This window comes from Tricharina praecox (genome assembly GCF_024521635.1).
Source record: "Tricharina praecox strain CBS 144465 chromosome Unknown BZA05scaffold_2, whole genome shotgun sequence".
NCBI lineage: Eukaryota > Fungi > Ascomycota > Pezizomycetes > Pezizales > Pyronemataceae > Tricharina > Tricharina praecox.
The window spans coordinates 1,027,006-1,054,479 of record NW_026250404.1 but is presented as its reverse complement, the minus strand read 5'-3'; the positions used below and the strand labels follow the sequence as shown (position 1 = coordinate 1,054,479).

Here is a 27,474-nt window from a genome sequence, read left to right as displayed (position 1 = left end):
TGGCTCTCGTATCTGTGCACCATCAGCATCTTAGACATCTCCCAGAACCGCAGAGCAGAAAGATGCTGTGTACCCGCAGCAATCACGACTCCTCCATCAAAGATGCATCCTACGATAGTTGTTCCGGTGGAGGTAGCTTTCGGGAGCGGGAAGCCCTTGGCGTGCAGGGCCGCGTTGCGGGTGAAGTTCGAGAAGTCGAAGCCCGGCATTTTCTCTTCAAAACGATAGGAGCTGTCGGAGATTTATTGATGGGGATGTGGGAGAGGTAGAACCGTGATGATGGATGGCGGTGATGGAGTTAGACGTTCGCTGTTCGGTGGTGCTGCGTTGCTGCTCAGTTGAAGGTGGGTAGCTTTCAGTTGAGCCGCAAGTAGGAACGCCACAAGCCTTGGTGTCACCGCCACCCATGGTTCATCACTCGAACTTTTGTTTATAAAACCGATTCTAGCACTTTTCCAAAATCTCCATGTCAAACGAAGCCTATACTTCCTAAGTACAACCATGCAGACATTACGCATTCAAAAGACCATCAATCATACAATTTCTATTAACAAACAACCAGGCAAACGCAAGACATAAACAATACGTGGAAACCGACCCCCGGCCCAGTCCACTTCATACGATATGTACTCCTACAGGGCATTACACGATTCCGATGACGGATTCCTTTCAACTGTGACCATTCGTGTCCCCGATGGCCCATGGACGCTCCAATCTAGTCTGGAAGTCAGCACTGAATGATTTGGCACGAGATCTCATATTTGAACTTACGGGGACACTAAGCTAGGATTGACGAATACCTGTCCCTCCTCCCGCTCCTCGTCGACGGTATGTCGCATCCCGACATCACTCACGGAATCGCCGTGCTCTTCCTGGATGCACCTCAACGCGATATAGTAATTCGACGGCAAGTAATTCTTAGTATAGTGCCAGTAGCTCCAAATCGTGAAGGCGAGGAGCGGGAGGATCAGTCCTGCCGAAGTAAAGGCTTGTCTGAGAGCCAGCCAGCCCGTCATGGTGAGCTGGAAGACCAGGAGTCCAAGGAACACACGGTATACGATGATTGGCCAGGCCTTTCCGGTTGAATGGCCAGGGTGGTCCATCGCGTACAGGAGTTGATACTTGTAGGTGAAGTAGCCCAGGACGAAGTAGATCAAGCCGAAGGTCAGAATCAAGACTCCGTGCTCGAGTACGCTATAAACAATACATATTATGTAAATCAGGATTGGCTGCGGAAGGAAGAAGCCATATTGGAATATGGCTGGTTGCTTGAGTTCGTCGTAGTCTGTAAAAATTCAGTTAAAGCCCCCAAAATACTAGCCAGTTGTGTTCTGGGTGTACCTCGCGGTGTTTTTGCGCCAAACTTGGTGATTGGGTACAACGTGACAGAACCGACCTGCAGAAGTCTGAACGGAAACATCCCCAGTCCCTGAAGAATGACTGGTCATTTTGTTAGCATGGCACAACCAAAAGCGATCCGGACAGATATGTACTCAGGTTGATGTAGAAAGGTCCTAGATCCTCAACGGCCTCCGCCAGAGCCAGCGCAATGCTGGCAGTGTCCTTGAATGAGCGGTTAAGAGTTTCCCAGAAAGAATGGAAATTGAAAGCAGTTCCAAATACAGTGAACGCAAGGAACAGGTTGAAAAATGCGAAGAAGAAGTTCTTGCTGATGACAGAGAGTTCAACCTCTTCTTGTGAGATCAACCCCTGGAACTGCGAGAGCCAGTCATAGAAATACGGAACAGCCACGTTAAGCAGGGTCAAAACTGCTGTCGGAAGGAATGTTTGAACAAATGAGGCCAATACAGGGTACTCTTTGAGCGTATCTGCCAGCTGAGGCCAGATCTTGTGAATTTCATTCGTATTCCACAGACCGGCCAAAGCAGCGACAGGTACAAGCCAGAAGATTGATGAGAGAGTGATGAAGGTACTGATAGCCCAGCTTCTGGACCAGCGGGAGGACCGAGACAGGTACGTGTTGGGCCAGATTACATCGGACGGCGAAGGTGCTGGTCGGGCGACCATAGCACCAGGGGTAGGATCCATAAGCACTTGTGTCGCGACTTGTGCAGAAGATACCGACTTCATAGTGACAAAAGCCAGAGGAGTCGCCCGGTATTCCTTCTGCCTTGCCTCGGTGATCTGATCATCCAAATCCTGGAGTTTGTCGGTGTAGTAATCGAGTGCATCGACCTTCTTGGTCCTGAGCTTCAACTTGCCGTATCTCAGAGTGAGTTGCGGACGATAGCTAGGACGTCTTTCGAGCAAGGAGTGCCCTTCCTCTTCACCGCCGGACTCGTCAAATTGCCGTTCTGAACTGTCGCCTATCATGCCTCTACGCCCCTTTCTAGCATGATAGACAGTATAGACTTCCTCCAGTTTCCGCAGCGTCGAACTTCGTTCGTTAAGCAACTGATCCAAATCTCCCCATTGCCGGCAGATGGTAATCTTCTCCACTGCCCCTATCGCCAGTTTCTCGATATGCTCCTTCAGAACACCTTCGGAGCGCAATTCTTCAGGGATTCCGGAGAGCTTAACAGTCTTGTCGGTGACTGTTGCCTGATTGCCGAGATACGTTTGCCGGACTTGTACAACCTCCTCCGTCTGCTTCCACAGGAAATAGTATGCCAGGCCGGTGAAGACATAGACGAAGATAAGATTCGCCCATAGATATGCAGGCTTCACGTGTTGCAGTGGCTTCTTTTTCTTACCATCCACAAAAGGCATCTGCTCATTCCCAGTGCCCAGTATATTCGCCGTGTTATCCTTGGAATCATCGTCGTCTTTGAAGTAAGTGTGGATAGGAACAAGGACAACTGCCGCAAGAACCGATGCTACGAAAAGGAAGCGTATAGCCATCTTGAAGAACGCAAGGAACTATTTTCTGTAAGCGACAATTTATGCAGCTGCCGCATAACAGGGACTGCTCACCACATAGGCGTCAAGACCAGCTGTCGCCAATACATCGTCCTCGGAGATGCGCCAGAGCGCCGGTATCCATCCGAAGAGAGTATCTGGCAACTCGGGAAGTAACGATGCTGTATTCGCCACAGTTTAGCGGGACCCCGCGAGCCCAACAACAAAGGTCCACCCACCATTCCGCATTCTGATTTTGCGCGCATAGTAGAAGTGCGGCCATTTCGGTCGCAGAAGGCAAAAGGTCGAGAAGGCCCCGATTCCAAGGAGGGCGGATATTATCAGTTGCTGGATAAGGTTTCTCTGTTCTGTAGAGATGGCGCGCATTAGCACAGGAGCTTTGGAGTGGTTGGCGAGTGACACCACTAACCTTGGTGACGAAGATCGTACAGCCCATCGCCAGGGGGCTTTGTTGAATTGTCGCCATACTCGTAGGTGCTGAAGAAGAAGCGCGCCGACATGTCTGCGAAATGCTGGATAGTTGTACGGAGTAGTAGTTGTACGGAGTAGTAGTTGTAATGCGCAGAGAAGATATTTTTTGGAGATCTTTGGGCGGTAAGGTCATGCTCCGGTTTGATGGTCAGCATCTGGCGCTGGCCAGCCACGTCAGGGCGCCGGCATCAAGGGTCGCTGCTGCAGTGACGAAACGGTGCATGGCCGGCCTTCGGTTAGTAGCCAAGACAATGAGTGATTGGCTATGAATGATAAGCACTGTGGTTTCAGAAGTCACCGCGATTTCGGGATATTTACACCAATGGGAACAGCTATGAGAGTATGCTGCCCTGGCATTAATTTGCATCTTGGTGCTTTACACACAAATACCTCCATAAACATCCACCCATCTACTCGGCGAACGTCATCTTCTTTCCCTCTCCAGCCGTGATGGCTCCCGTCCGCCTGACGTCGCTCGAGTATGCGGCGCCAGCATCTGTAGAGCGGGTGTCCTTCCATTCCTTTTTCCTCGGCACAGCACTTCCACCCTCTTCATCACCGCCTTCCCTATCCTTGCCTCCGAACCGCTTCTTGTATCTCACAGAAGGGTCTTGCCCATACTCCATGGTAATGGTCCTTCCGATGAGCATCGCCCTCCTTTTCCTCCTTGAGGCCAACTCAACCTCAGCCTTACCCTCGAGTTCATTCATCGTTCCCTCCTCTTCGGCTGTCAGGCCCAACATGGCGCGGCGAACGCTCTCGATGTCAAGGAAATCGACAAAGCCAAAACCCTTGCATTTCCCCGAGTCCTCGAAAGTCGCCAACCTCACACGCTGGATCTTGCCCGCGAACTCAAAGTGTTCTTGCAGGGCCTCAGCAGTAGTGCTGAAGTCAAGATTACCGACGTAGAGAATGCGAGACGGCGGGTTCTTATCAATATTTGCGCCGTTCTTCGGAGGGGCGGGAGCGGAAGCTGGACGCTTCGAGAAGTCTTTCGAGTTCTTGATCAGTACCTTTCGGCCCCCAAGTAGTGCTTCGGAAAGTTTGAGTGCATGGTCGAGTGCGTCCTCGCTATCAAAGTCGATATATGCGAAACCCTTGTTTCTTCCCCTCTCATCCGTAGGCAAGTTGACTCTAGTGACATCCTCGGGCTTGAGTGCAATGAAGTCGCGCAGCGTGTCGGCAGTGGTGGAGAAAGCAAGATTGCCGATCCAGACACCGTGCTTGGAGCGCACTTGTGAGGAGTGCTCGGGGAAGGTGGATTTGTCGATTTCAGCTTTGGGCGCATTGGAAGGAGTGGGCTTGAGAATCTTTGGGGCGAGTTCGGGGTGCTTCTTGAGTTTTCGAAGAGCCTTTTTCGACGGCGGCTGCGGAAGACTGACGTCGATCTCGAGATCGCCTTCGGCGGCATCGCGTTTTCGCTTTTTGGGGGGCGATTCTTCGGTGTCGTCGTCGTCCGCGGTGGGGTTGGGCGATGTGGATTCGGTCTCGTTGGATTCCTCCTCTTGCCGTTTCTTTTCCTTCCGCTTTGCCTTCCTCTCCTTCTTCTCCTCGGAATCTTCATCCCTCTCCTTCTTCTCCTTCTTCTCTTTCTTCTCTTTCTTCTCGGCCGTGTCCTTCTTCTCCTTCTTCTCCTTCTTCTCCTTCTTCAATTCTGACCCAGCATCGGTCATCTTAGCATCCACATCTGCTGCACCGTTGGCCGCGTTCGCCGCAGCTTTTGCAGCCTTACGCTCCGCCTTGCGTTTTTGGTCGCCGCCAACTTTCGTTTTCGACATCGCTGTGAAGTAATAGTTGAGTGGGGTTTCGAGCGGGGGGTATAACTGCTGTGTGAAGTTGGTTGGATGTCGCAGCGTTTTTTTTTCTTCGAACCGTATGCTTGCAAACGAGACGGAAGTTGCCGGTCGCGGGTAGGGAAACTCAATTTGAACGATTTCCTCGGTGAGAGCTCGCTCAAACGATTGCTTCGGTCCTTGGGGTTTTCGGACTGATTGAGGGAAGGGGAAGATGCAAAATTCCTCTTGAACCAAGAATTCTTCAAGAAATGGGTATTCTTCGGCGAGTGATGCGGCATGAGTAACATACCACCATGGTCCCTTGGCACCATGTACGCCGAGCTTTGGCCAGTATTCATCGGCCCCGAGCTCCAGAGACAACGAACAGATCTCACCTAACACGCAACCACAACTACCGTACCTCACCATTGATCAACCCACCACGACTCTACGGACATCGCAACAATCTCTACCACAAAATGTCTTTCAACAGAAACCTCAAAGACCAGCGCCGCATGGAGCTCGGTACTTCCTCCCTGCTCTCGTCATCCTTTAGGGCAAATCGCTAATGGCGCGCAACAGCAATCCCATACATTGCGCCCGAGACCAAGATTGAAGAACGTTTGTTCCCCGCTCAGTTTACAAGTGATGTTGGGTGTTTGCTGACGATGTGACAGAGTCGATGTCCGACACGTTGAGCACTGCTCTTCCTATGGCCGCGATGTTCACCCGCCACCGGTAACCCCTCCACCACATCCTCCGTCTCCTCCTCCTCCATTTACAACCCGGACTCGGACTAATGCGAGAGAACAGCATGATCGGCTGGGGCGCTGTTGTCTTCGCGATCCAGAGTTGGCTGAACGAGACACCGGCGCAGCTTGCGGGCGGAAAGCAGCCTGCATACTTTGGTGTTGGAATGGCGTTCATGAGTTTGTTGATCGTGAGTTTTCTACTTCTATAGGAAGATGGAGGAGGATATGTGCTAATGCGCGTGGCGATAGACGTACATGCCGATTTTCTTCCCTGTGCCGGTGAAGATGGATGCTACCGGCACTGCGCCGGCGGCGCCTGTGGCGCAATAGATGGCATGGGAAGCATGTAGGATGGTGTATGATGTTGTATGATAATTAATGCGTAATAATAACGATAAGGATCTACCGTGCCAGTGACTGTCTACATATACAATGCGTCTATCTATCTTACAACAACCTCACAATCTACACCGCCTTCTCCACCTCCGCAATCAACGCCTCAATGGAGAATTTCTCATCACCTCGTGTAAACATCTCCAACATCTCCTTCCTCCTCTCAGTCTCGGAGCTTTCGATGGCGCCATAAAACTTCTGCAGCGCGATCACCAGCAGCTGCGCCTGATCCACACTCACGCCGCGCTCACTAATCACCTGTCCCTGCGCCAGGACGAGGCCGTGGCCATCCGCCAGCTCCAGATGATGCGTCAGCGTGGTGTGGGGCTGCGCAAACTCTCCGCGGAGCTTATAGTCCTCCAGCGAGGTGAAAATCACCGTAGCGGATTCCCTGGACGGGAATGTCCACTGCAGCAGATGCATCTCGACACCCTGTCCGTCCCGTGGGAGCGGGAGCAGGAACATCGGGTGCCGCTTTGCTAGCGCCTCCATGCGCTTATACGTCGCCGTGGGGACAACGGCGCACAGCGAGTCCGCGGCGGCGACGAAGCGCGCGCGCCAGATGAGCTCGATTTCTTTGGGCGATGTGTGCGCGGAGAGCGCGTCGGCGTCGACATACGAGGAGAGCGTTTTTACGCCGGGTGGGGCCGAAGCGGCTCTCCGGGCGGCGGCGGCGATGGGCGGTGGTGGCGGCCGGGCTTGCGTTGGTGCGTCTGCGGCAGCGGTGGTCGCGACGGCGGTGGCATTGAGAACCGCATCCACCTCGGGGGTGACGGCGGCTTCTTTCCGCACGGCTTCGATCTTGCCTTTGTAGACTTGCTTCAATTCCTCGAATGAGCTGACGCCTTCACTTTGTGTCTCTATTTCATCAGCTCTAGTCCTCCCTCTGCGGATTTTCCGGTGGCAGACGTTTTTTGTTTCAGTTCGAGCTTCTCGCGGTATTTGGCGACGACCCGAGGCTCCACGCGCGTTTGGAAGAAGCGCGAGAAGGCATTCACGACGCGGGCATTGCGGCGGGGCGTGCGCGGAACGGTCAGGGCGAGCTGGCGTAGGGCCAATGGGCGGACGGCGGAGGCGAGGGTCATGATTGCTGAACGAGAGGCGGAGGTTGCCAGGGACTTTGTGTTTAGTGGGGAAGTGACGCCAAGAAGTTGTGAAGGCGACGAGTGAGATAAAGTGACGTGATGGCACGAGAGTAAAGATGGACGATACTACCTACGGTGGTAGATCAGAAAGGCTTCACCAGATCTAGCATGGAGAGCCGTGACAAGCCCAGATACAGCTTGGAGTCCACTTTCAGCGAGGCTGATTCTTTCGGGCGAGTATGCTTTCGTGATTAACACGCAAGATCACAATCCGCACTCTAATTCGACAAGCTTATTGCTGTGTAGAAAGCACCATTAAATGCAGCATACCGATATTTGTTGTGTTGAGGCAAAGGATGCAGGTTGCGTCGCAGTCCGATCTTCTTTTGTCTCCAGCGCTTTCATTCGCTGCTTCCTGCGGCTCACATGGGATAGCAGGCAGGTAGAGTTACTGCCAGGATGCAGCATTCGCGCAAATCTCGCACGCAAGAAAGGCTGTGTAGAAGAAGTGCTTACACTCCTCACCTTCTCATCCCTCGTCGATGTCGTTTTTCGTCGTCGCCAGGAACATTGCTCAGGCTTAAGTGGAATTGGTCGTGTGTGGTGTCGTCGCATGGAACGTTGGGAGATTCCATAGACTCTAGCTAGTGGAGAGGAGGAAGGAGAACATCGTATTGAGTGCATTTCTAAAAAGCTATCACTCCTTGCTTTCTCTTTCAACTTTCTCATTCACACTCGAACTCTCGCTTTCTCTCCCCTCTCACTCTCCACGACAAAACGACAAGAAGACACAACCTCCCTTCCACGCTCCTCAACAACCCTAATCTTCTCCTATCTTCGTAGCCATCCAACCCAGAGCACCATCATCACTCACGCTTTTCACCCCCCCAAACATCAACTACTGAACAAACCCGTCACCTGCGCCTACCGCCACCACGACGACGACAATTAACCCCACCGCTTACGCACAACCGTCTGCCACGACGGCGCACATACTGATCGCCATGTCTCAAGCCGAGCTACCCTCGGCGAATGGCGGACCAGGTGCAATGGGAGGTGCCGGTGGCAGCGGCTACAGCGAAGACAAAGCTCACCAAAAATCCTACAAGTACGCGTCTTTGCGCCCGTTGTGCGTGTGTCGGTAGGCTGATTGTCTGTGCGCGAAACTGCAGGAGAAAGTATAGAAAACTTCGTCATAAGTTTAAAGAAGTCATGAGGCGCTCAGATGAGCTGTTCCGGCAGGAGCAGCTGGCGAAACAGGCGATTCGCAGGATGCAGGAGGAAAACACGTAAATACCTCTCTCTTTCTCTTCCCCACCACCGCCGCTGGCCGCTGCGAATAAAGTGTCGCTGATACATTGTGCTGGCTTGCGTATAGTCGCGTCCTGGATTTCCTCGTGGATCTGAACGAGTGCTCGCATATTCCCAAGGAACGACGTCATAACATTGGGTCCCCGTCGCGTGCAACTCCGCCTCGTTTCCTCTCACCGGAGGTGTATGTGGCTCGGTACGGCAAATATCCGGAGCCGGAAGAGAACGATGATGTGGAGAAGATGGACCTCGACGCCGTAGCGACGGCGGCGGCGGAGGCGGAGGCGGCGGCTGTGGCTGCTACTATGGCTGCTGCTGCTGCGGCGGCGACGGCGGAGGAGGAAGCGGCTCGCGAGGCTTTGAAGGAATCACAGAGTAGGAATGACAATGAGAGCTCGGACGACGACGATGACGACGACGACGATGACGAGAAGACGCCGGCGACTGGCCGCGGCTCCAAGTACAATAGTGACGATGACGATGGGGATACCAGCGAGGCCTACCGCGAAGAGATACGGGAGTGGAACTACACACGCGGCATTGCAGGCACCCCACCTAAGTCGGTGCGCGAAAAGATGAAAGCGGATGCGGAGAACGTGCGGAAGGAGGCCGAACAGCATGCGAAGGAGGCCGCTGAAGCAGCCGAGGCAGCCGAGGCAGCCAAAGTAGCTGAAGCAGCCGAAGCAGCTCAAGCAGCTCAAGCAGCCGCAGTAGCCGCAGCGGCCGCAGCAGCCGCAGCAGCAGAGGCTGAGCAGGAGGAGAAGAAGAAGAAGAGCAATGGTATCAATAAAGCCTCGACGGTTCAGATCAAGCAGGAGATAGAAGATGAGGATGAGGATGAGGCAGAGCTTAACAGCGGTCCCGCCGACGACGCGCCCCAGCCACCCACCATCGTTGAGGAATACCGCCGTGGGCAAACCCCCGAGTATCTCCGCAGCGGCAGTCCATTCTTGATGACACTCAAGGAGGAGGAAGAGTGGTACGCAGAGATTGAGGAGAAATACGATGGTGGAATTCCGCCGCTCGAGCGCCCGGGCGACCCATCCGCAGCCAAGGCAGAGGGTGATTCTCGGAATCCTATGAGCGTGTATTGCTGGTTGAGGAAGAACCAACCACAGGTATTCCTGCAAAACGAAGAAGTGGAAGGTAAAAAGTCGGGACGTGGTCGGGGTGGCCGCAGAAAGGCTATCGGGGTAGCGGATTCGGGAGATGAGGGGATGGGCGTGGCGACCGGCAAGACGGTGAAGCCTGGGGAGAGCAGCAAGACTGGGCCATCCAAGCGGAGGAAGACGAACGGGAACGATGCTACAGGGGGACCACCAGCTCCTGGAGGTACGGGGGGCAAGGGTAGAGGGGGCTCACGGGGTGGACGAAAAGGCGACCCTCCACTCAAGAGGCAGAGGAGGTAAGTTTGGCAGGTCTCGGGGTTAATGGCGGGAGTTTGTTTGTTTTGTTTGCAATGGGGTTCTGACTTTGAGGGAAACAGTCATCTTGAGTGATATGGTATGGTGAAGAGGGGTGGCACTTTTGCAGACATGGCGTTCATGTTGCGTTGGTTACTTTTCTACCATTCCGGCAAGTCCTGTTCTAGTTCTCAATGACATCCATCTGGTGGGCTGGATACTATCATCACTATGTTCCGGGGGGTGGAAAGGTGTATCTGGGTTGTTTTCTGTGGGTTCTGGAGTTCAAGAGGGTTTGATACTGTTTTTGTATACTACTGTAACCTGCCTTTTTTTCCTTTGTCCCATCTGGTCAAATATATGCCCTCGTCTGTTCTAGGTCTACAACTTATAATTGTACCTGTATGAAGTAAGCACTTATTACGAGAATTGTGACGGTTCGGGATTCATTATTCTTCGTAGAATACATAATACGGTACTCCTTCACTAGACTCGGGCTGGTGGATGCTTGTCGAAAATGAGTCGACGTGAATCCACTCCGAGTGGCAGGTCGAGTTGAGTCTAGAGCACTGCGAAGCTGCACCCTGCCAAGACTAATGCGCCACCACCACCACTCACTTTTGGAATGACGACAGCCGACGACCATTAGGTAAAGACGGGACACAAGTACCTCAGCTTTCTTCTTTCCTTTCTTCCTTCCTTCCTTTCCTTCTTTGCCCCCCACTTCAACACTCACTTCTGTGAGGCACTTTCTAACTTCCCATTGCTTTTCTTATTGGCGCTGAGCGCAACTTACTCCTCCATACCTCTCCGTCTGAACATAGTCCCAACTCAATCACTGGATACAAACATGGAGTCCCAACCTCAGCCTCATCAGCCGACAATCAACGGGAATGCAGGTACAGCAGATCCACAGCGACCTCGCCGAAGAAATCGACGGCCCGCGAAGTCTGAGAAGACTGAGGGCTATGCCGGTGCAGCGGTGGGAGAGAGTGGGAGTGCCCCAGGCGGTGGTGGCGGCGGTGGCAACCCCTCGGAAGGACAGCAGCAGCAGCGGCAGAGGACACGCAGAACAAGACCTCCACGGCAGTCCCACCGCAGCGGTGGCGCTCTACACCCAGCTCCGGAACCGAACGCTCAGATTCCATCGAGCGCTCCCCCGGGCGCACCACCGAACGCACACTCGCACCCCGAGGGTGAACCGCTTCCACCACCCCGTAGGAAACGTGTCCGACATCGTAAACCGCCAACGAGTGGATCTACGGAAGACGGAACTACACATCAGCATCAGCATACACATTTACATCCTATGCCGGCCAGCAACGGAGTTGGAGGTGGCAATGCTAGACGGAGAGCCTTCGGAGCTCAGCTCAGTGCTGCCAATCCCGAAGCTGAGACGTCGCCCCAGAAGTCACAACCTCAAGTACGAATAAGGCCTGATGCTCCTGATTTTGTGCCCGGCGCGGACGACATAACCAGCCGCATTCACAGGGAGATTAGCAGCGGAGCCTACGAGTGCATGGTCTGCTACGGCAGTGTGAATAGGAGGGCAAAGATCTGGTCTTGCAGGTGCTGTTGGGCGGTGTACCACTTGAACTGCATTCAGAAATGGGGGAAGCAGGGTCTACAGCAGGAAACGAGGGGTCCGGTCGGTGCATATGAACCACAGAAATCGTGGAGGTGTCCGGCTTGCAATAATCCGAGCACTTTACTGCCGGATCTTTATACCTGTTGGTGCGAGAAGGAGACACAGCCGGAGAGCACCAAATATCTTCCGCCGCACAGGTATGTTGACCTCTAGCTTTCCGCTATTCGGGAATGTCCTAACTAATGACCATAAAGTTGTGGACAGACTTGTGGAAGGCAGCTCTCCAACCCGAAAAAATGTCCTCACACGTGTAGTGCACAGTGTCACGCTGGACCTTGTACACCTTGTGCGGCCATGGGCCCGGTTATGACCTGCTTTTGCGGCAGGGAATCCCAACAGAAACGATGTGTGGATACGGATTACGACGGCGGCTTTAGTTGCGGTCAAGTATGCGGAGACGTCATGCCTTGCGGAGAACACACCTGTTCGAGGCCGTGTCATCCCCTCTTGTGCGGGTCTTGCGAGGTTCCCGAACTCGTTAAGTGCTATTGCGGGAATGAGATGAAGGAAATGAAGTGTTCCGACAAGGAGCATCCAAAAGATTCGTCCAGGGCATTCGAAGTCTCGGATGATGAGTACTCAGACGATGAGTTCGAAGAGTGGACCGGATACTATGAGTGTGGCAAAGTTTGCAATAGGTTTGTTTATTTCTCCTTGGGCATTGCCACTCCCTGATTGCTAATCTATTACTTCTTAGGTTGCTTGCTTGCGGTGTTCACCACTGTCAAAAGCCGTGCCACCCACAGGACACCGACAACGGTATCTGTCACTCTGATCCGTCAGTCGTTGCGCACTGCCCGTGCGGTAAAACACCCCTGACGGATATCTTGTCCGAGCCTCGACCCAACTGTGAAGCTCCGATCCCTACCTGCGGGAAGGTTTGTAAGAAGACTCTCGCGTGCGGCCATTCCTGCACGAAGACTTGCCACGATGGTGAATGCGGCGTCTGTTTGGTTCAGATCGAGATAGCATGTCGTTGCGGAAAAACCCACTCCTCCAGTCTCTGCCACCAGGGGGTAGATTACGAACCTCCCCAATGCATGCGGAACTGCCGGGCGGCGTTGAATTGCGGAAGACACGAATGCGGAGACAAGTGCTGTTCTGGGGAGGTGAAGGCACAGGAGAGGATATCAGCCAAGAGAAAAATGAGACCGCTCGCTTCCAATCCTGGATTGCAGACGGACGACGGATTCGAGCCCGAACATATCTGCACAAGGCCCTGCGGAAGACTGCTCAAATGTGGCAAGCACAATTGCTCGATGCTGTGTCATAGAGGCCCTTGCGGAACCTGTCTGGAGGCTTCTTTCGAAGAGCTGACCTGTCACTGCGGAAGGACGTCCATCGACCCACCAGTTCCCTGCGGTTCGAAGCCCCCTCGCTGCCGCTTCCCTTGTACTCGGCCCCCGTCCTGCGGACACCCCCCAGTTATCCACGATTGTCACACGGATGACGAAGCATGTCCCAAGTGCCCGTACCTGACAGGACGGCTCTGCAAGTGTGGTAAGAAGGAGATCAAGGCAGTCCCCTGTTGGCGTGAGAATGTTTCGTGCGGCCAGCTTTGCGGGAAACGACTTTCGTGCGGTACACATCTTTGCCGTAAGCCTTGCCACGATGGAGGATGCGAGGAGCCTTGTAAGCAGTCGTGCGGAAAGCCCAAGCCTACCTGCGGACATCCATGCATTGATCCTTGTCATGCTCCCTTCCAGTGCTCGGAGGATAAGCCTTGCCAGGAGAAACTGAAACTTTCGTGTCCTTGTGGAGGAGTGAAACAGGATATCAAGTGTGGTGCGACCAAGGCTAAACCGGCTGGAAACCAGAAGGAAATACCTTGTTCCGACGCGTGCCGGGTGAGGCGACTCGCAATGGCTCTCGACCTCGACCCTGATCGTGAAGGTCAGTCCTTCTCGGAGGAGACCGTCAGTGCGTACAACAGGGATCCGAAGTGGTCCGCCGCGATGGAAACGAAGTTTCGTACATTCATCGAAAATAAGGACCAGAGAGCTCTGCAGTTCCCTCCAATGCGAGCACCGCTTCGGGAGTTCTTGCATCTTTTGGCCGAGGCTTATGGTCTTGACAGCGAGTCGCAGGACCCAGAGCCCTACCGCAGCATCATGGTCCGAAAGCCGGTCTCTTTCGTTGCCGTCCCGCGGAAGTCGCTTGCGGAGTTTGCAGCAAAATCTAGTGCCACACCGGGTGCCGCTCCAGTTGCCGTCCAGCAGTTGAAAAAGATAGCCCGTAGCCACGCAGTCAACGCCTTCCTCCTCAAAGGCATCAAAGTCGGCCTCCTCGCGTCCGAGCTCGAGAAGGAACTCTCGATCCTGAAGGACTCCCAGCTGCGCTTCGACATCAGCTGGTACGGCGACGAAGACGTACTCCTCAAGCCCCGAGCCTCGTCCCTCGCCATCGAGCAGGTGGAAGCAGAGCTTCACGGCCTCAGCACCAAACTGAAGCGCGTCGTAGCCGCTCGGGGACTTGCCGACGCTGCGGAACTCTGTTGGGTCGGCCAGGACGGACGCGTAAACAACAAGGACGGCTCGGGCTGGAGCGTGACGAATCCGAGGAAGTCGGCGTCGGCAGTTACGTGGTCCACTAAACCCTCGTTGGCCAGCAAGAATGGGTTCGAGCTGTTTAGTGGAGCTGGTGGCAGCTCGGCAGCTGTCATTTCGGGTACCGCCGCGAAGAAGGAGAAGCCAAAGGAGGTGGAGAAGCCCAAGGAGGTCGTGGATGATTGGGAGCTTGAGGCGGAGGAGCTGGAGCAGGAACAAAATCAGGGCCAGGAGCTGGAGAAGGAGCAGGGCCAGGAGCGGGGTCAGGCACAGGTTTAGAAGCAGGTGGGGGTCGGGTGTTTCTCCTCGTGGTTTTTGTTGTTTACTTGGGTTACGTTCTTGCTATGCATACCTACACAGATCTGTTGCATGTACACAGATCTGCTGGATGGATGGTACGGGGCGGATGATGACTTGTGTTTCTTTCTATTCTATTGGGGCGTTTGGTCTGGTCTGATGGGGGTTCTTTTTTTTTACCTGATGAGAGGAGCATATGAAATGGTCCTGCTTCCTTACATAACTTGCTTTTCACTTACTGCAATGGTTGATATGTACGCTTCTCAATACAGTGATTGATAAACGGATGTGAAGAAACGACTCATGGGGTGGAGGATGGCCGAACGGTGAGTTCGTTACATGTGCATGGTGTGGCGCTCGCAATATCTCCTCATCTCCACAGCATGGAAGTGTTACATGATCTATTGCTACTGATTTCGACTGGACCGGACGTTTTTGTTCCTGTGACTCTGTGGGGCATAGGATCAAACAGTACCGATAGGATGGTGCACAAGTTGGGACATCTATCTATCAAGCCAGTACTTGTAGAGTGGTCTTCGAGCACTCGAAAAGACCCAAAAATGATGATTGTAGAGGGCTACACATTTGCCCCGGCAGGAGTCTCCTGTGGGCGTCTGTATCTCTCTTCGTAACTGGTTCCGCCGTCGGAGGCGAAATGACCAGTGGAGCCCGGGTGGGCGCGGATTCATTCACAGATTCGCACTCGATATTTTCATCAGCTCGCACTCGATCCGGCTCGCGATAGTCGATAGTCCAGTCCAGTCCAGTCCATAAAATTGGAGGACGGTTTTGAATTCAGTCCGTCCTTGGGCCAAGATTTGCCGCCTCGGACTGCAGACTGACAGACTGACAGACGGACACTTTCTGAAGTTTTTGGGTCGAACTACCTATGTGCAGTGCAGTATTCGACATAGTCCGGTCCGGACTGCAGCCCGGACGAGACGGACTGAAAAGGTCCAGTCCAGTCTCGTCCGTGCCTTTTTGAGGGCGGAAGAAAACGTAGTCCGTCCCGTCCGCCAATTTTCTGGACGGGTTGGACTGCAGTCCGTCCTGTCCGGCCTTACTGGACTGGTGGACTACCTAGTCTGTCCGACAGACACCTCCGGACGGACTAGATGTATGTAGTCCAGTCCCGTCCTGGGTCCGGACGGACTGGACTGGACTATCGGAGGCACTGGTCACTCGGTTTTTTACATCAGGCCGTAGTGAGAAACTGGAGAAATCAAAGCCGCACCCGAAAATCGCCATACCTAGTCTAGATACCGTAAACTACATACGATCAATGGTGAAATAGAAAGCAGGAAACCCAATCCTGTTAGTTGTACAGCTACGGCTACGGCTATGGTAGTTCATATCACGGGTTACTGGCTCGTCCTTAACTACTAGTAGATGACTAGAAATCCACTCCAGTTCAGGGCTGTCAACCGTCCGTCCGGACTACAGTCCACTAGTTCTTAGTGTCCGACTACTCTCCGGGCCCTGTAGGGTATCCGTCCTCATTTCTCCTGCCCGGAAGACTGTAGTCCTTCGTCTCCTCAGCCCGACTAATTCCGTCCCGGGCCGGGCAACCTCAAAGACGGACGGGACGGACGGTTGACAGCCCTGCTCCAGTTCCTACATATCACAGAAAATCACAGAAAATCACAGAAAAAAACACGGTAACCGGGCCAACAGAGTCATTTTATTATCATAGCCGGACGGATTGTGTACCAAACCCAAACAAGTCCTATTAGTATGATATTGGACTAGTTATGTGCCAAACCCCACGAATTTAATCAGACTCAATCCACGACAGAGTCAGGTCGTTTCCAACGCGCTCACGGTAGGTCTCGAAATTGAGGATACGGGCCGCGGGCTGCTCAGGGGAGGCGGGGGGAGAGGGGGGGGGGGGATATTTGGAGAGAGCGAACAGGAGAAGTTTGGGAGGGGGTGAGGAATGACGAAGGTCGGGGAGGAGAGTGAACAGGCGAAGCTGTGGGAGAGCGAAAGCCAACTGCGAAGAAGCCGCCTTCGAAGTCCCTGTTGCCCGTATGTGGAGATTCACCGTCCCCAGCAGTGGCGCGGTCCGAGATGCCCGAGGGGTAGAAGGTAAACCTCGCATCGTAGTCATAGCCGGTGCTATGGTCCAAGTTACCTGGAGGAGGAGAGGGAAGCCTGAAGTCGAACTCGGTACGAGACACGATATCCGGAGGGGGGGTGGGAAATCTGTAGTCGAACTCGGTGCGAGCCAAGGGGTCGGATCTCGTCTGAAAGTGCCATTCATGTTCGTTTGCTTCGAGTTCTGGTGCCTCAGCCGACACGTGAGCTTCAGAGTTCTGAGTATTCGTTTCACCAGCTAGGTGTTCCGTCTTCAACCTTCTGATGATTTCGTCGATATCCTCTAGAAAATCACCCTGGCCATTTGAACCGGTATCAGAAGGTGACTTCGGCCGGAAATACTCAATGTCATCGGTTATCTTCAGTAGCCAGCTGTCCTTGCCTTGCCACTTTTGGAGCCATTCGCGACAGTCGAAGTTGTTGCAGAGGTCTCTTCCCATCTGCACCCAGCCAGGACGGGGGGCGCCAGAGGGCACAAAGATTGACAGCCTTCGCTGCCCATTTGAAAATTTCTCGGCCAAGAACTCCATCTGCGGGCGCTGGCTGCTGACCATAACGTCCCCGGAGACGTTACAGTGGACGATATTCGAGTCTTTCGACCTTTTGTTGGGTTAGCGGATATTGCGGAGAACAATTGGGGGGAGGGGTGTCTTACCGGTTAATGTTTCCCTTCAACCCAACGAGAAAATCTTCCGAAGAAGAAGAAAGAACTCCGTGTCCACGCTGGTTCGCGTGCAGCGTCTCAATAACTTTTGGCAACCATGTTATTGTTTCAAGGGTTTTTATTTTCCAGACATCAAATAGACGCATTCCCTCTTCCCTTCCCAAGGCGGTTCCTCCAATGTGCATGATGATAAAACCGGGTCTTCCCAATAAACTAGATATCGGCAAGTCGTCCATCAAAGTCGGACGTAGACCACCTTCGGGGACGACAGTATCCTTGGGAAAATACGGACTTTCCAATAGATTGATAACGATAACGTCAAAATGCGGCGCTTTAGGATCAAATGCCTTCCGGGTGCTAGTTTCGTTCATTCTGTCGTCCGAGAGTGTAGGTGCAGCTCCGCAATCCTCCAGAGCGGAAATGATGGTGCTCGGGTGTTCATCCCACTTGATATTGAATCCATGGTTTCCTTTTTCATCGTTCTCCTTCGCGATTTGGATGGCCTTAAGGTATTGGAACTGTCGCATCTTCAAGGTGTTGCCAAACACTCCGTTGCCATTGTCGTCGGCGTTCATGATTGTCTGAGCGGGAAGAAAGTCTTCGTTGACAAGAGAGATCTCCGTCAACTTGTTGTCCGAGCAATCCAACCTGGACGAAACGGTGAATTTTGATTTCATAGGTGTTTCGAGGTCGAGCTCCACGTTTCCCTCGCCGTCGAGAGACTCGGCGTCGTCCTCACCCTCTCCCCCGAGATTATTGTACCAGTGTTCTGGGTGCATAATTACTGCGACGGACTAAGCGATGTCAGTATCAGTGAATCTTGTCACCGAGAAGATGGTTTGTACGAGCAAGTGCCAAAGAGGGTTCGGGAAGAAGCGACAACATACATTATTTATCAAATAGGAATTTGGATTATTGGCGACAGGTACGTGGAAAGCTGGTGGAATGATTATGACGGGGGCACGGGATAGTTATGGCGGGGACGCGGGATGATTATGGTAGATACGAGGGAAGCAAAAGAAGAAGAAGAATATCGTGCGATTTATAGGTGGATCGGGGAGCGTTCACATCATGTGTCTACGCTAACACCACGCTAAGGCCTCGTTGTGACTAGCGGTGTGAGTACAAATCAATGAGGTGTGAGAAAAAAGATGCCGAGTACTGTGATTGGCCAACAAACTCTCTGCAACAGTTCTTTGTAGATAGGGCAGACCCTTTTGGGTTAAAACAACTCAACGCCCGTTACATATATGAGTATCGAGTATTGACTCTTGTAAAGCCCGCCGACAGATTTCGACCCGCCAAGACAATTTGGCCAGTCCCCGCCGAGAGAATTCGACCCGGCGATTGAGGTCACTAGTCTCCCGTTGATATACTACATCCCAAAGGAGTATTTTTCACTCAACTAGACACCCTAGTCCGTTTGAAGCGTGGTCCAGAAAGCAGCAGTTGATAGAAATACTGTTTGGGTCTCTCCTAGTAAGTCACGAGAAGCAGACGGCACCGATATCAGCGTTTAAATCGAGGGCTGACTACATGTTGAGGAAAGCATGTGGATCTACCCAAAGGGATCGGACGCCTAGAGAGAAAATCGCTCTCCTAGAGCAGTACGACCCGTATCTGACGCTGCTTGCCGTAATAATACAACTTGTTCGGGTCGAAGCCGGGTTGGCGAACTCACATGACGGATCCCCAACCGCGGTGGCGGGCGAGTTTCCGCTCGTGATGACGGCGCCGAGTCCCACGACCAAACCGCCGAGGGCAGCCATGTCGAAGGAAAGGGCGACTCGTGTTGCGAGCCATCAATCTAGCACAAAAAAAAGGTTTAGAGAAGCCTTTCGCCCAAGTGAATTCCAGAAACAAAACCAATGGCAGCCCCACCACCTCCAGATACCGAAGAACTCCATTCGAACCCTCCGACGCCACCCAGCTCCAAGGCCCCGACTTGCGGTGTCTGTTACGAGCCCATACCCCGGGGGAACAACAGCCGCCTACTCCCCTGCGGCCACAACGATCTGTGCGTCGCGTGCGTCGAGGCGTGGCTCCGCGAGCAGCGCTCCGACGTCGATGCTACGTGTCCCTACTGCCGTGCGGAAGTGACGTTCGTTGAGACGCCTGCCGGTAGGCGAGGCGTCGAGGAGTTCTACCCGGACGATCAGAACTACATCTACTGCGACTGCGACGAGTACACCCACTATGACAGCGATGGGGAAAGCCTCTATATGTACGACGAAGACAGCGAGTGGGAGATGCATCTGGTCTCGCAGCCGGAGGCTGCGAGCGGCGGGTTTGTCGTCATGGAACAGACCGTGGAAAGAGTCGCGGAGCAGATTGCAGGCCTGACGCAGCAGTATCCGGACTGGAGGCTCCCGACGCCTCAGGCACCCCCTGGTTCTCCCGCTTCTCAAATATACGGATATGATCTTAACACCCTCGCCACTGCTGCGCTTGAGGTTGAAGGCGGTGCAAGGCTCCCACGAGAGGATCCTATGGATGTAGATGTGGAAGAGGGCCGAGCTGGAGATGGGAGGCAGCAAGGATACGTCGCAGATGGGAGTGTGAGCGAGGTACGGATCTCAGAAGAGGACGCCGAGCTTGTAGCAGAGTTCCCACTCAACAGTTGGTCACCGGACAGTGACTGGGAGTTCCAACATAGTGAACGGTAAAGATGAGATGATCCCATCAGGACGAGCAATAGTGATATGTTTCTTTTTAGTTTCTAGATATATACAGGCTCCTGATCGTGTATGTTGCTGCCGCTATGGTGTACAGCAGGTTGTAGACGCCGAGTTTCTTCGTCGAGATGTTCGGCAGTGCCGGAACGAGATGAAGCAGTACTGCCAAAGTCAAAGTTGCTTCTCTGGCCGCTACATGAGGGAGTGGGATTGATCGTACCTAAGATATCGCTGAGAGTGACGCGATCACCTCCGGTGATTCCTTGTGACTCCGCGGCTTGAGCTGCCAAGTTTCGAGGAATACGGATACATGCCTTGGCTGAAAGTCAGAGTAAGTGTTTACTCGGCTCTCTCGAGGTGTTTTCGTCACCCGTAACTTACAGATAGATAGATGTTATGGTGAAGAGAGTATTCTCGCTCACTGTATTTCTCATGGGGCAACGTGAAGCAGACGCTCCCTCAGTTCCCACTCGAAAAATCGATATAGATGGGTTCTTCATTCCAGTCCTATTCGATTCGGAACTCTTCAATGCATAAACCGCATATATACAGCAAAGATATCAGGTGTACCGTGTGTTTGGGGCCTCAAAGATGGCCAGACAACACAGGCGTAGAACTATAGTTGCGGAGTGATATCTGCTGTATATGATTCTTGCCAGCATCAGTTCAATGCTCCTAGCATTGCTCGTATCGTGTCGTGTATCCTAGCTTTCATTTGAAAATTTATATTCTTTCTGCTGGGTAGCATAACTTCCGAATCGTCGTCTTCCGATAGTACTGCCAGTGTCATCGCATGTCGACTCGCCTCAGCCCATAGGTATCCCGGTCGTCGGGGATAAAACGGGCTTCGGGCTTGGGGAAGAAGAGAAAAGTACTCAGACATCTGTCGTGAGTCGTGAGCGTTTACGGGACTTCTAGGTATACCCACGGTAAACATGGTAGGTATTAGCCCGCCGGGCCGACCAAAGGTGGGGCCTAGGATATGTAGAATCCTCCGGGCCAGTCTGACTGCTCCAACCAACCGGTCGGCCCCGCCAATCCGGCCATGTATGTACCATACACGGGCGTCCTTATCCTCATCCAACCCCGGGTGACCCGGTGAACCATCGGCCATCCCCACCACCACCGGCCACCACCGACCCCCACCGTTAGCTTAACTAATGCATGATCAATGTTCCAAAGTCACCGGAGGGAAGAACCATAAGTTGAAGATTGGAGCTAACAAGGTATTTAGGTACCTACTTCCTACATACTTACGTACTTTATCCAGCACTCGATTCCCTCCCTCCCTCCCCGTATTCGAGAATCGTCCGATATTCGACCGCCCCGCCCCGGATCGGCGAGCTTGCAACGGGTTTACGGGTTACGGGTTTACGGGAGTGCTTCTCGATCGACCGGAGGTTATTGGAACTTTGAAGGGCAGGCTTTGCGCATGGGTCGGTACTCTACCGCATACCGCATACCGTACTCGTATGTAGAGAGTGAAGTGGTGCGGAGATCGCAACCCTGACGGCCACTAACCTCTCGTGCATTCGATATGTACGATGCATGGAATCGTGGAATCGTGGAATCGATGCGGATTCGGAATTCGGGAAGGCTACCAAGTTTATGCATAGGATCTGCAGCTCGAAGCTCAGAGATCTTGTGGCTGGATTTATGCTGGAGTATGTAGGAGGTATGTCGCGTGAGCACGTAACTACCAGTAAATAGTTGAGACAACAGCCAGGTACATAGTTATGCATACCTATTTCCCGCGTATCATTCGAAAAAGGCGCATACCCACCCTAAGCCATACGGGGGCGAAACAGGAGAAACACTTTTTGTGGAGAGTGGGATTCGGAATACCTATGCCAATCGATTCAGCCCCTTAGTTTAGTGGAATAGTTGTGGAATACTCTAGCCGTGGAATACCATGGGGGCGAGTGCTTTACTACCTATTAGATGTATCTGTCTCATGTCCACACCGGCCGAGACCCGGCGTGCATGGTATCGTCATGGACCCATTGCGCCACTGACGAGTGGGAACGAAACGGGAACTTCTCCTTCTCCGAGCTCGAGATGAGATGAGGCAGGACGGATAGCCAAGCACGGGTCGCCATCATCGATCCCGGAGGGACTGCCGACTGGAGTCTGACCCGGTCGGGATGCTATGTACGAGTGTGAGCGGTCTGCGGCGCGGTGCATATGTCGAGCAACTGCTTGCTTACTTTTATGTACCAGACCTAAATCTAAGAAGAAGAAGAGTTCGAGATCGCGCATGATTTACGCCCGCCGTTGATTCTCCTGCATCAAATCTCCCCGGCCGGAACAGTGCTAGTTAGCTGCAGCTCTGGCGCACATCGTCGAGCAAGCTAGAGGGAGCGCGGGTGCTTATGCAGTTTTAAGCGCGGGTTGGACACCTTAGTTAACCGTTGACGGATTGAGCCGTGGTGAGGATCGTTGGTTAGTTAAAGACCAATACGAAGTATCCAGAGTGCATAATGCACATACATACCACTGAAATTTCACCCCGACTATGGTACATATTATTCACGCGAAAGTGGATTGAGCTTAACTACAGACCTAGTCCAAGGCTTGTCTGGTCTTTAATGTGGTTGGGATCCGGGCGTCGGGAAGACTACGACCAGCACGGAAGCTCGGTCTGTTGCTCGGGGCTGTTTGTTTAATCATCATGGCACTTACATAACTTTCCGGTTCCACCCCACTGTCACTGTGTTGCTCGGGCAGGTTTCACCAGGATATCGATGCTGAATCCCAGCTCGCGTGAGAGGCTATGAGATTACTAGAGTAGGTACCTCATAGGTGCGTTGAACTTCAGCATCCGTGCTCTCACAAACGAAAAAGCAATTCGGATAGATCCTTCGGAGAATCCTTATTACCTTGTTCCGGGCATGGATGGGGGCGCACCACTATTGCATGTGCTGTGCCGTTCCATCTCACCAACTGGAGCCTGTGCGGCTACAAAAACAAGGGGCAGCCGCGGGCATCCGGAGTCGAGGCGGAGACCGCAGCGCCCGAGATCGAATCGACGGCAATCGACGACGACTGCAAGATTCGCATCGTGGAAGGTTCATCGTGGCGAGAAAACCCTCGAAACGTGAAAGTCCATGTTTTCGAGTGCGTATCGTGTCCGAAAAGTTTGCAATAGATGAAAGACGCGCCACCGTGGCGCCTCGTTGACATACAGGTGAGAGGTTCTTCGGGGTGCTGCTGGGCCTGCGCTGCGATTCCTGTGCCCGGATAACAGGTATCCAGGTATTAGTGAATGTAACCTGTGCTCCTTCTTACGTTTTCGCGCTCAGGGGGTCCTGTCCTTTCCGTGCGGTCCAATAGGTGGCACAGTTCGAACAATCACCCCGGAGTATGTAAAATCCTAATTCCCTTGTAAGCAAGCAGCTTTCCTTTCTTTTGCCCGAAACGGGAACCCCTACGGAGAATCAATTCCGAAGAAACCCCCCCCTCTCCTCTCCGCTGAGTCTTCCCCGCTCACTCACAGACTTGCACGCGCCCACCGGAAGCTGGAACCCTACAACCTGTAAGCCTTGTCGATAGACACCCATCGCCACCCACTGACCGAAGCTATATCGGATGGCGTCGTCGGCGGCGGCACTCCCTCTTGCCTTGCATTCAGGAGCCATACCTACCGGTAGGTACTGGTATCTGCCTGCCTGCTCTTTCCTCTGCGCAGAGTCATATTTACATACATTTCCCCTTGCCTTAGGCCTCGGCTCCCAGTCTTCCAGGCTGCGCCGCCGCAATTACACACATCTACAGCATTCGGCACATCCGTGCCTGACATCTCGCTTGGGCTCGTGGTTTCTTTTGCCGCGTTTCAATCTGTTTCCTGGCCGAGAGGAGGAGGGGGATGTCTACACGACTCCGGAATGCTTGTTCGTTATCCCAGCCCCCCATTGGGCATCTCCTTGTCACGGTATCGCAGAGCAGGTAGTACGAGTACCTATGCCCCTCCTATGCACCGACCGTAACGTGAGATTACTGAAGGAACGACGCTATGTGTTCACGGCGTAGTTGCTTTTTTTCGAGGTTCCAGCCTCACTGATGTCAGAGTAGAGTACAAGAGTAGGGAGTATTTAGACGGGATTCGCACCGAAGCTAGAGGCGGCGAATCCCGGATAATCTCGAAGGATATTCTGGAGGGTCGAAGCACAAGAAGCAAGCGGGCTCGTCCGTGGAGGCAAAATTGGTGCGAGGAGAGCTCTGGGCAACAGCGCAGCATCAGGATGCGAATGGTGGGATTGGGTGCTAGTTGCTACTCTGGTTAGTATATAGACTAATAACTCCATGGAGTACCGTGGTACATGGACGCCGGCTACGCTTGCACCAGCGATAACCGCCGTGCACAACACGCCAACCAACCAAGACCCACTGAAATACCCACAACCAGGACACAGGAACAACATCAACGCGGACTCCCACTTGCAGCAGGCATCTCCAAAGAAAAAACGTGTTCGCCCCTGAATCCTTGGTGGATGGAGAAAGGCCCGTATCTCGGCATCGATTGAAGGGGCGGTGTTGGGCCCTCTATGCGCACGAGGAACCGCACTCTCCCCCAGATCTCCCTACACGAGAAAGCGAGCGAGCGGCTTGCTGCAGGGGGCACTTTATACGCGGCCGCTAGTTGGCTCGGTCGGTGTAACCGTGGATTCACGCCCGTGGCCCCCCTCGAACGTTGGCGATGTCCCATGGTTTTATTGCACCAGCAGCAACAGCACGCATGGACGCCCCCCCACCCCCGGGCACAGCAACCTCCGCCTTAACTCCCCCATTCTGCGGCTCGCTAGATGCTGAAACTGCTACCAGTGATGTGCCTTTGACCTCGTATGTGCTCTACTATACTGATCGGCCCTTGGACTTGCTGCCATGGTTGGCCGACGAGAAACTCGGGTTCCAGCCAGGGTGTGGTCCGCTGGGGATGTCGCCAATTCAAAATACAAATACACATTAACGCCCACATTTCCACTCGCTTTTCCTCACCAAGCTGGCCTATCACCACATTCCTTTACATCGTCTTCAAGCTCCCGTGCTTCATTCGCCACCCAGTTCTCTGTGTGTAACTCTTGAAGAGTTTCCACGTCCAATCCTTTACTGTTGCACTTGAGCCTCGATCGACGAACATCACGAACAGCCCCCAACTTTACATCCTCGTTCAAATTTCAAAACCGACATCCACAGTAGCCGGATAAAAACAATGAAGTACTTATTCGCTCTCTCCGCTTTGGCGGGCTTGGCTTCGGCCCACAGTATGGTCTCGCATTTCCATGTCAACGGAGTCGCCGATTCGTCGTGTGTCCGTCAGGCATCCAGTACAAACCCTATCACCGATCTGTCGAGTGATGCTGTATGTTTTCTCTGAAGATTGCCCCCCGCGGTTCCGCAACTGATGTCTAGTAGATGGCTTGCAATATTGTTTCGAGCAAGGCAACCAACAAGTGCACAGTTCAAGGTATGATCTAGCTATGCTATGTACGAGGTGGCATCACTCTACTCTTGCTAACCATCCATATAGCCGGCGATATCGTTGGGTTCGAATGGCGTGTCGATCCGCAAATTCCTGCCGCCGACTATCCTCTCAACGATGAAGGCGAAAGGGTCGGTGTCACCGACACGAGCCATATGGGCCCATGTGCGGTGTATGCCAAGAAGGTCTCAGATTCTACCTCTGCGACGGCTCCAGGCGATGGTTGGTTCAAAGTAAGACTGACCCTTATCGAGCACGCAAAGAGCTTTCGTTGACACATGAGATAGATCATGGAGGATGGACTCGACTCGAACGGTGTGTTCTGCACCACCAGACTAAGAGAGGCCAATGCTCTGCAAGAGGTCACCATTCCCAGCTCCATCGAAGCCGGAGACTACATCCTCCGCGCCGAGTTCCTGACCCTCAACGATGCCGGCGCCAAGAGCATTGGTGGCCAGGCGTCGCCCCAGTTCTACCCGGGTTGTGCCCAGGTCACCATCACCGGAACCACCGGAACTGCGAAGCCAGAAACCGTCAGCATTCCAGGCTACGTCAACATCGACACCCCAGGCTTGATCTTCGACGTGTGGAACAGCGAGACGTTCAAGAACTACCCGATGCCTGGCCCCGCGCTCTTCGTCGACGGCACCTCTCCCGTGAGCCAGCCCATCGTACCTACGAGCCAGCTCGCTGTGCCCACGAGCCGGACAAAGACCTACTCGACCACTTACTTCCCCACCTTCACTCACTTCGCATCCGTGACCCCACTCCCACTCCCGGTGCTGGTGACAAAGACGTACTCTACCACGTACTTCCCGGTGTACACCAGCTTCGCCAGCGGCGCCCAAAACCCCAACAAGGACCCCACGGCCGGCGAACCCTACCCGACCACCTACTTCTCCGTCTACACCAGCTTCGCCAACGGCGCGCAGAACCCCAACGTCGACCCCACGACCAGCGAGTACCTGCCCCTGCCCAGCAGCACCGAGTACCCGGCCAGCAGCATCGCCGAGCCCACCACGGAGGTAGCTCCCGTTGCTCCCGTTGCTCCTGTTGCCACTCCTCCTGTTGCCACTACCCCAGCTGCATACCCCACCGACGTTGCTCCTGTCGCCTCTACTCCGGTAGTGTACACATTCGTGACCGCCACGCGAACGACGAAGGGGAGCACGATTACGCGCACAGCCACCGCCAGCGTGAGGCCCTCGAAGTCGGCGTACTGCGGCAAGTGGTGCCGCTACCAGCAGGCAAAGAAGGATAAGGCCGGGAAGATCAAGAGTAAGAGCAAGAGCCCCAAGTACTATAGCAAGGCTATCAAGGCTAGCAGATCCAGCCAGTCCGGCAAGGGGAAGAAGGGGAGGTATTAAGTGGTTACCACTGGATCGCAGCTCTAGTTTTTTGTTTTTTTTAGGGAGGGGGGGAGGGGAGCGGGGGAGGGGAGGTTGTTTTCGATGTGGTGCACGTTTCTATTCTATTCTTTCGGACTCCGCATTGGCCGGAGAATCGAGAGCTTCAATTGCGTTTTATAAATATATACCCGGTTGGTTTTGTGAGCGTTGCTTATCTTGATGTTCGACGGATCACTTTGGGCAGTTTTGGCAGTTGGCGCAAACGGACGGACAGTTGGAACTTGGAACTTGGAACTTGGAACTGGGAGCGGAAAAATTGATTTTATTAGATGAGGACATGTGCCAAGTAGGATTGGGAGAGTGAAGATTGTGAAGAGTGAGGCGGTGATAGTAGCAAGGATCAAGCCCCTATGTACGCAGCCCGGCTGTATACTGGGAGCGATCTTCCCTAAGTCACTCGACCGCCGATAGTCCACCTATAAAACCACCACCACCTCCCTATTGGACTTCCTCGCCACCACTGGTTTTGGCAGGCGGATCTCCGAGGTTGCTGGGGGAGATACAGCAAGCGAGGTTCCTGGGTGGGAGCTCAGGGAGCGGGAAGACAGACAGGCGGATCACACTCATTGAGACGAGATGGAAAGGAGGA

At 53.6% G+C, this 27,474-nt stretch overlaps 9 protein-coding genes across 9 annotated transcripts; 5 read left to right on the top strand and 4 right to left on the bottom strand.

Annotated features, from left to right (window-relative positions):
* Positions 1-669: 669 nt before the first annotated feature.
* BZA05DRAFT_441079 (uncharacterized protein) lies at positions 670-3,380 on the bottom strand (the record flags this gene model as incomplete). The annotated part of the gene is made up of 7 exons (XM_051486641.1): positions 670-715; positions 772-1,285; positions 1,342-1,440; positions 1,494-2,880; positions 2,935-3,041; positions 3,099-3,227; positions 3,290-3,380. The coding sequence occupies 7 exons, from the start codon at positions 3,378-3,380 to the stop codon at positions 670-672; spliced, it is 2,373 nt and encodes a 790-aa protein (XP_051343518.1).
* A 318-nt stretch (positions 3,381-3,698) lies between these two features.
* BZA05DRAFT_384753 (uncharacterized protein) lies at positions 3,699-5,241 on the bottom strand. Its single transcript, XM_051482346.1, has one exon. The coding sequence runs from the start codon at positions 5,127-5,129 to the stop codon at positions 3,762-3,764; it is 1,368 nt and encodes a 455-aa protein (XP_051343517.1). The 5' UTR covers positions 5,130-5,241; the 3' UTR covers positions 3,699-3,761.
* A 157-nt stretch (positions 5,242-5,398) lies between these two features.
* Positions 5,399-6,280, top strand: BZA05DRAFT_384749 (uncharacterized protein). The gene is made up of 5 exons (XM_051482345.1): positions 5,399-5,651; positions 5,709-5,747; positions 5,804-5,864; positions 5,940-6,066; positions 6,128-6,280. The coding sequence occupies exons 1-5, from the start codon at positions 5,441-5,443 to the stop codon at positions 6,206-6,208; spliced, it is 519 nt and encodes a 172-aa protein (XP_051343516.1). The 5' UTR covers positions 5,399-5,440; the 3' UTR covers positions 6,209-6,280.
* Positions 6,281-7,356, bottom strand: BZA05DRAFT_367376 (ATP11 protein-domain-containing protein; the record flags this gene model as incomplete). The annotated part of the gene is made up of 2 exons (XM_051481564.1): positions 6,281-7,121; positions 7,181-7,356. 2 exons carry the CDS (start codon positions 7,354-7,356, stop codon positions 6,344-6,346), a joined length of 954 nt encoding a protein of 317 aa, XP_051343515.1. The 3' UTR covers positions 6,281-6,343.
* An 867-nt stretch (positions 7,357-8,223) lies between these two features.
* BZA05DRAFT_105515 (IEC3 subunit of the Ino80 complex, chromatin re-modelling-domain-containing protein) lies at positions 8,224-10,275 on the top strand. Its single transcript, XM_051478518.1, has 4 exons — positions 8,224-8,464; positions 8,529-8,645; positions 8,735-10,072; positions 10,154-10,275. Exons 1-4 carry the CDS (start codon positions 8,361-8,363, stop codon positions 10,164-10,166), a joined length of 1,572 nt encoding a protein of 523 aa, XP_051343514.1. The 5' UTR covers positions 8,224-8,360; the 3' UTR covers positions 10,167-10,275.
* A 1,104-nt stretch (positions 10,276-11,379) lies between these two features.
* BZA05DRAFT_330763 (uncharacterized protein) lies at positions 11,380-14,543 on the top strand (the record flags this gene model as incomplete). Its single annotated transcript, XM_051480551.1, has 3 exons — positions 11,380-11,855; positions 11,913-12,356; positions 12,416-14,543. 3 exons carry the CDS (start codon positions 11,380-11,382, stop codon positions 14,541-14,543), a joined length of 3,048 nt encoding a protein of 1,015 aa, XP_051343513.1.
* Positions 14,544-16,660: 2,117 nt separating this feature from the next.
* On the bottom strand, positions 16,661-18,304 carry BZA05DRAFT_105501 (uncharacterized protein). The gene is made up of 4 exons (XM_051478517.1): positions 18,210-18,304; positions 17,314-18,116; positions 16,917-17,258; positions 16,661-16,842 (listed from the first exon to the last, which is right to left on the bottom strand). Exons 2-4 carry the CDS (start codon positions 18,099-18,101, stop codon positions 16,821-16,823), a joined length of 1,152 nt encoding a protein of 383 aa, XP_051343512.1. The 5' UTR covers positions 18,102-18,116; positions 18,210-18,304; the 3' UTR covers positions 16,661-16,820.
* An 886-nt stretch (positions 18,305-19,190) lies between these two features.
* On the top strand, positions 19,191-20,211 carry BZA05DRAFT_415158 (uncharacterized protein; the record flags this gene model as incomplete). The annotated part of the gene is made up of 3 exons (XM_051485292.1): positions 19,191-19,984; positions 20,046-20,067; positions 20,098-20,211. The coding sequence occupies 3 exons, from the start codon at positions 19,191-19,193 to the stop codon at positions 20,209-20,211; spliced, it is 930 nt and encodes a 309-aa protein (XP_051343511.1).
* A 4,743-nt stretch (positions 20,212-24,954) lies between these two features.
* Positions 24,955-26,903, top strand: BZA05DRAFT_105484 (glycosyl hydrolase family 61-domain-containing protein). Its single transcript, XM_051478516.1, has 4 exons — positions 24,955-25,356; positions 25,410-25,461; positions 25,525-25,709; positions 25,764-26,903. Exons 1-4 carry the CDS (start codon positions 25,207-25,209, stop codon positions 26,841-26,843), a joined length of 1,467 nt encoding a protein of 488 aa, XP_051343510.1. The 5' UTR covers positions 24,955-25,206; the 3' UTR covers positions 26,844-26,903.
* The last annotated feature ends 571 nt before the right edge of the window (positions 26,904-27,474 follow it).

What these genes read in the sequence shown, in the direction of transcription:
- BZA05DRAFT_384749 (XM_051482345.1), top strand. Translation starts at nt 5,441, where the DNA reads ATGGTCCCTTGGCACCATGTACGCCGAGCTTTGGCCAGTATTCATCGG. An exon ending in CGAGACCAAGATTGAAGAAC is followed by an intron (nt 5,748 to 5,803) that starts GTTTGTTCCCCG and finishes ACGATGTGACAG; the next exon opens with AGTCGATGTCCGACACGTTG. An exon ending in GCGATGTTCACCCGCCACCG is followed by an intron (nt 5,865 to 5,939) that starts GTAACCCCTCCA and finishes GCGAGAGAACAG; the next exon opens with CATGATCGGCTGGGGCGCTG.
- BZA05DRAFT_105484 (XM_051478516.1), top strand. Translation starts at nt 25,207, where the DNA reads ATGAAGTACTTATTCGCTCTCTCCGCTTTGGCGGGCTTGGCTTCGGCC. An exon ending in CCGATCTGTCGAGTGATGCT is followed by an intron (nt 25,357 to 25,409) that starts GTATGTTTTCTC and finishes GATGTCTAGTAG; the next exon opens with ATGGCTTGCAATATTGTTTC. An exon ending in CAACAAGTGCACAGTTCAAG is followed by an intron (nt 25,462 to 25,524) that starts GTATGATCTAGC and finishes CCATCCATATAG; the next exon opens with CCGGCGATATCGTTGGGTTC.
- BZA05DRAFT_105501 (XM_051478517.1), bottom strand. Translation starts at nt 18,101, where the DNA reads ATGCACCCAGAACACTGGTACAATAATCTCGGGGGAGAGGGTGAGGAC. An exon ending in TTGAAGGGAAACATTAACCG is followed by an intron (nt 17,259 to 17,313) that starts GTAAGACACCCC and finishes ACCCAACAAAAG; the next exon opens with GTCGAAAGACTCGAATATCG. An exon ending in ATCGACGAAATCATCAGAAG is followed by an intron (nt 16,843 to 16,916) that starts GTTGAAGACGGA and finishes CTGAGGCACCAG; the next exon opens with AACTCGAAGCAAACGAACAT.
- BZA05DRAFT_105515 (XM_051478518.1), top strand. Translation starts at nt 8,361, where the DNA reads ATGTCTCAAGCCGAGCTACCCTCGGCGAATGGCGGACCAGGTGCAATG. An exon ending in GCTCACCAAAAATCCTACAA is followed by an intron (nt 8,465 to 8,528) that starts GTACGCGTCTTT and finishes GCGAAACTGCAG; the next exon opens with GAGAAAGTATAGAAAACTTC. An exon ending in AGGATGCAGGAGGAAAACAC is followed by an intron (nt 8,646 to 8,734) that starts GTAAATACCTCT and finishes GCTTGCGTATAG; the next exon opens with TCGCGTCCTGGATTTCCTCG.
- BZA05DRAFT_384753 (XM_051482346.1), bottom strand. Translation starts at nt 5,129, where the DNA reads ATGTCGAAAACGAAAGTTGGCGGCGACCAAAAACGCAAGGCGGAGCGT.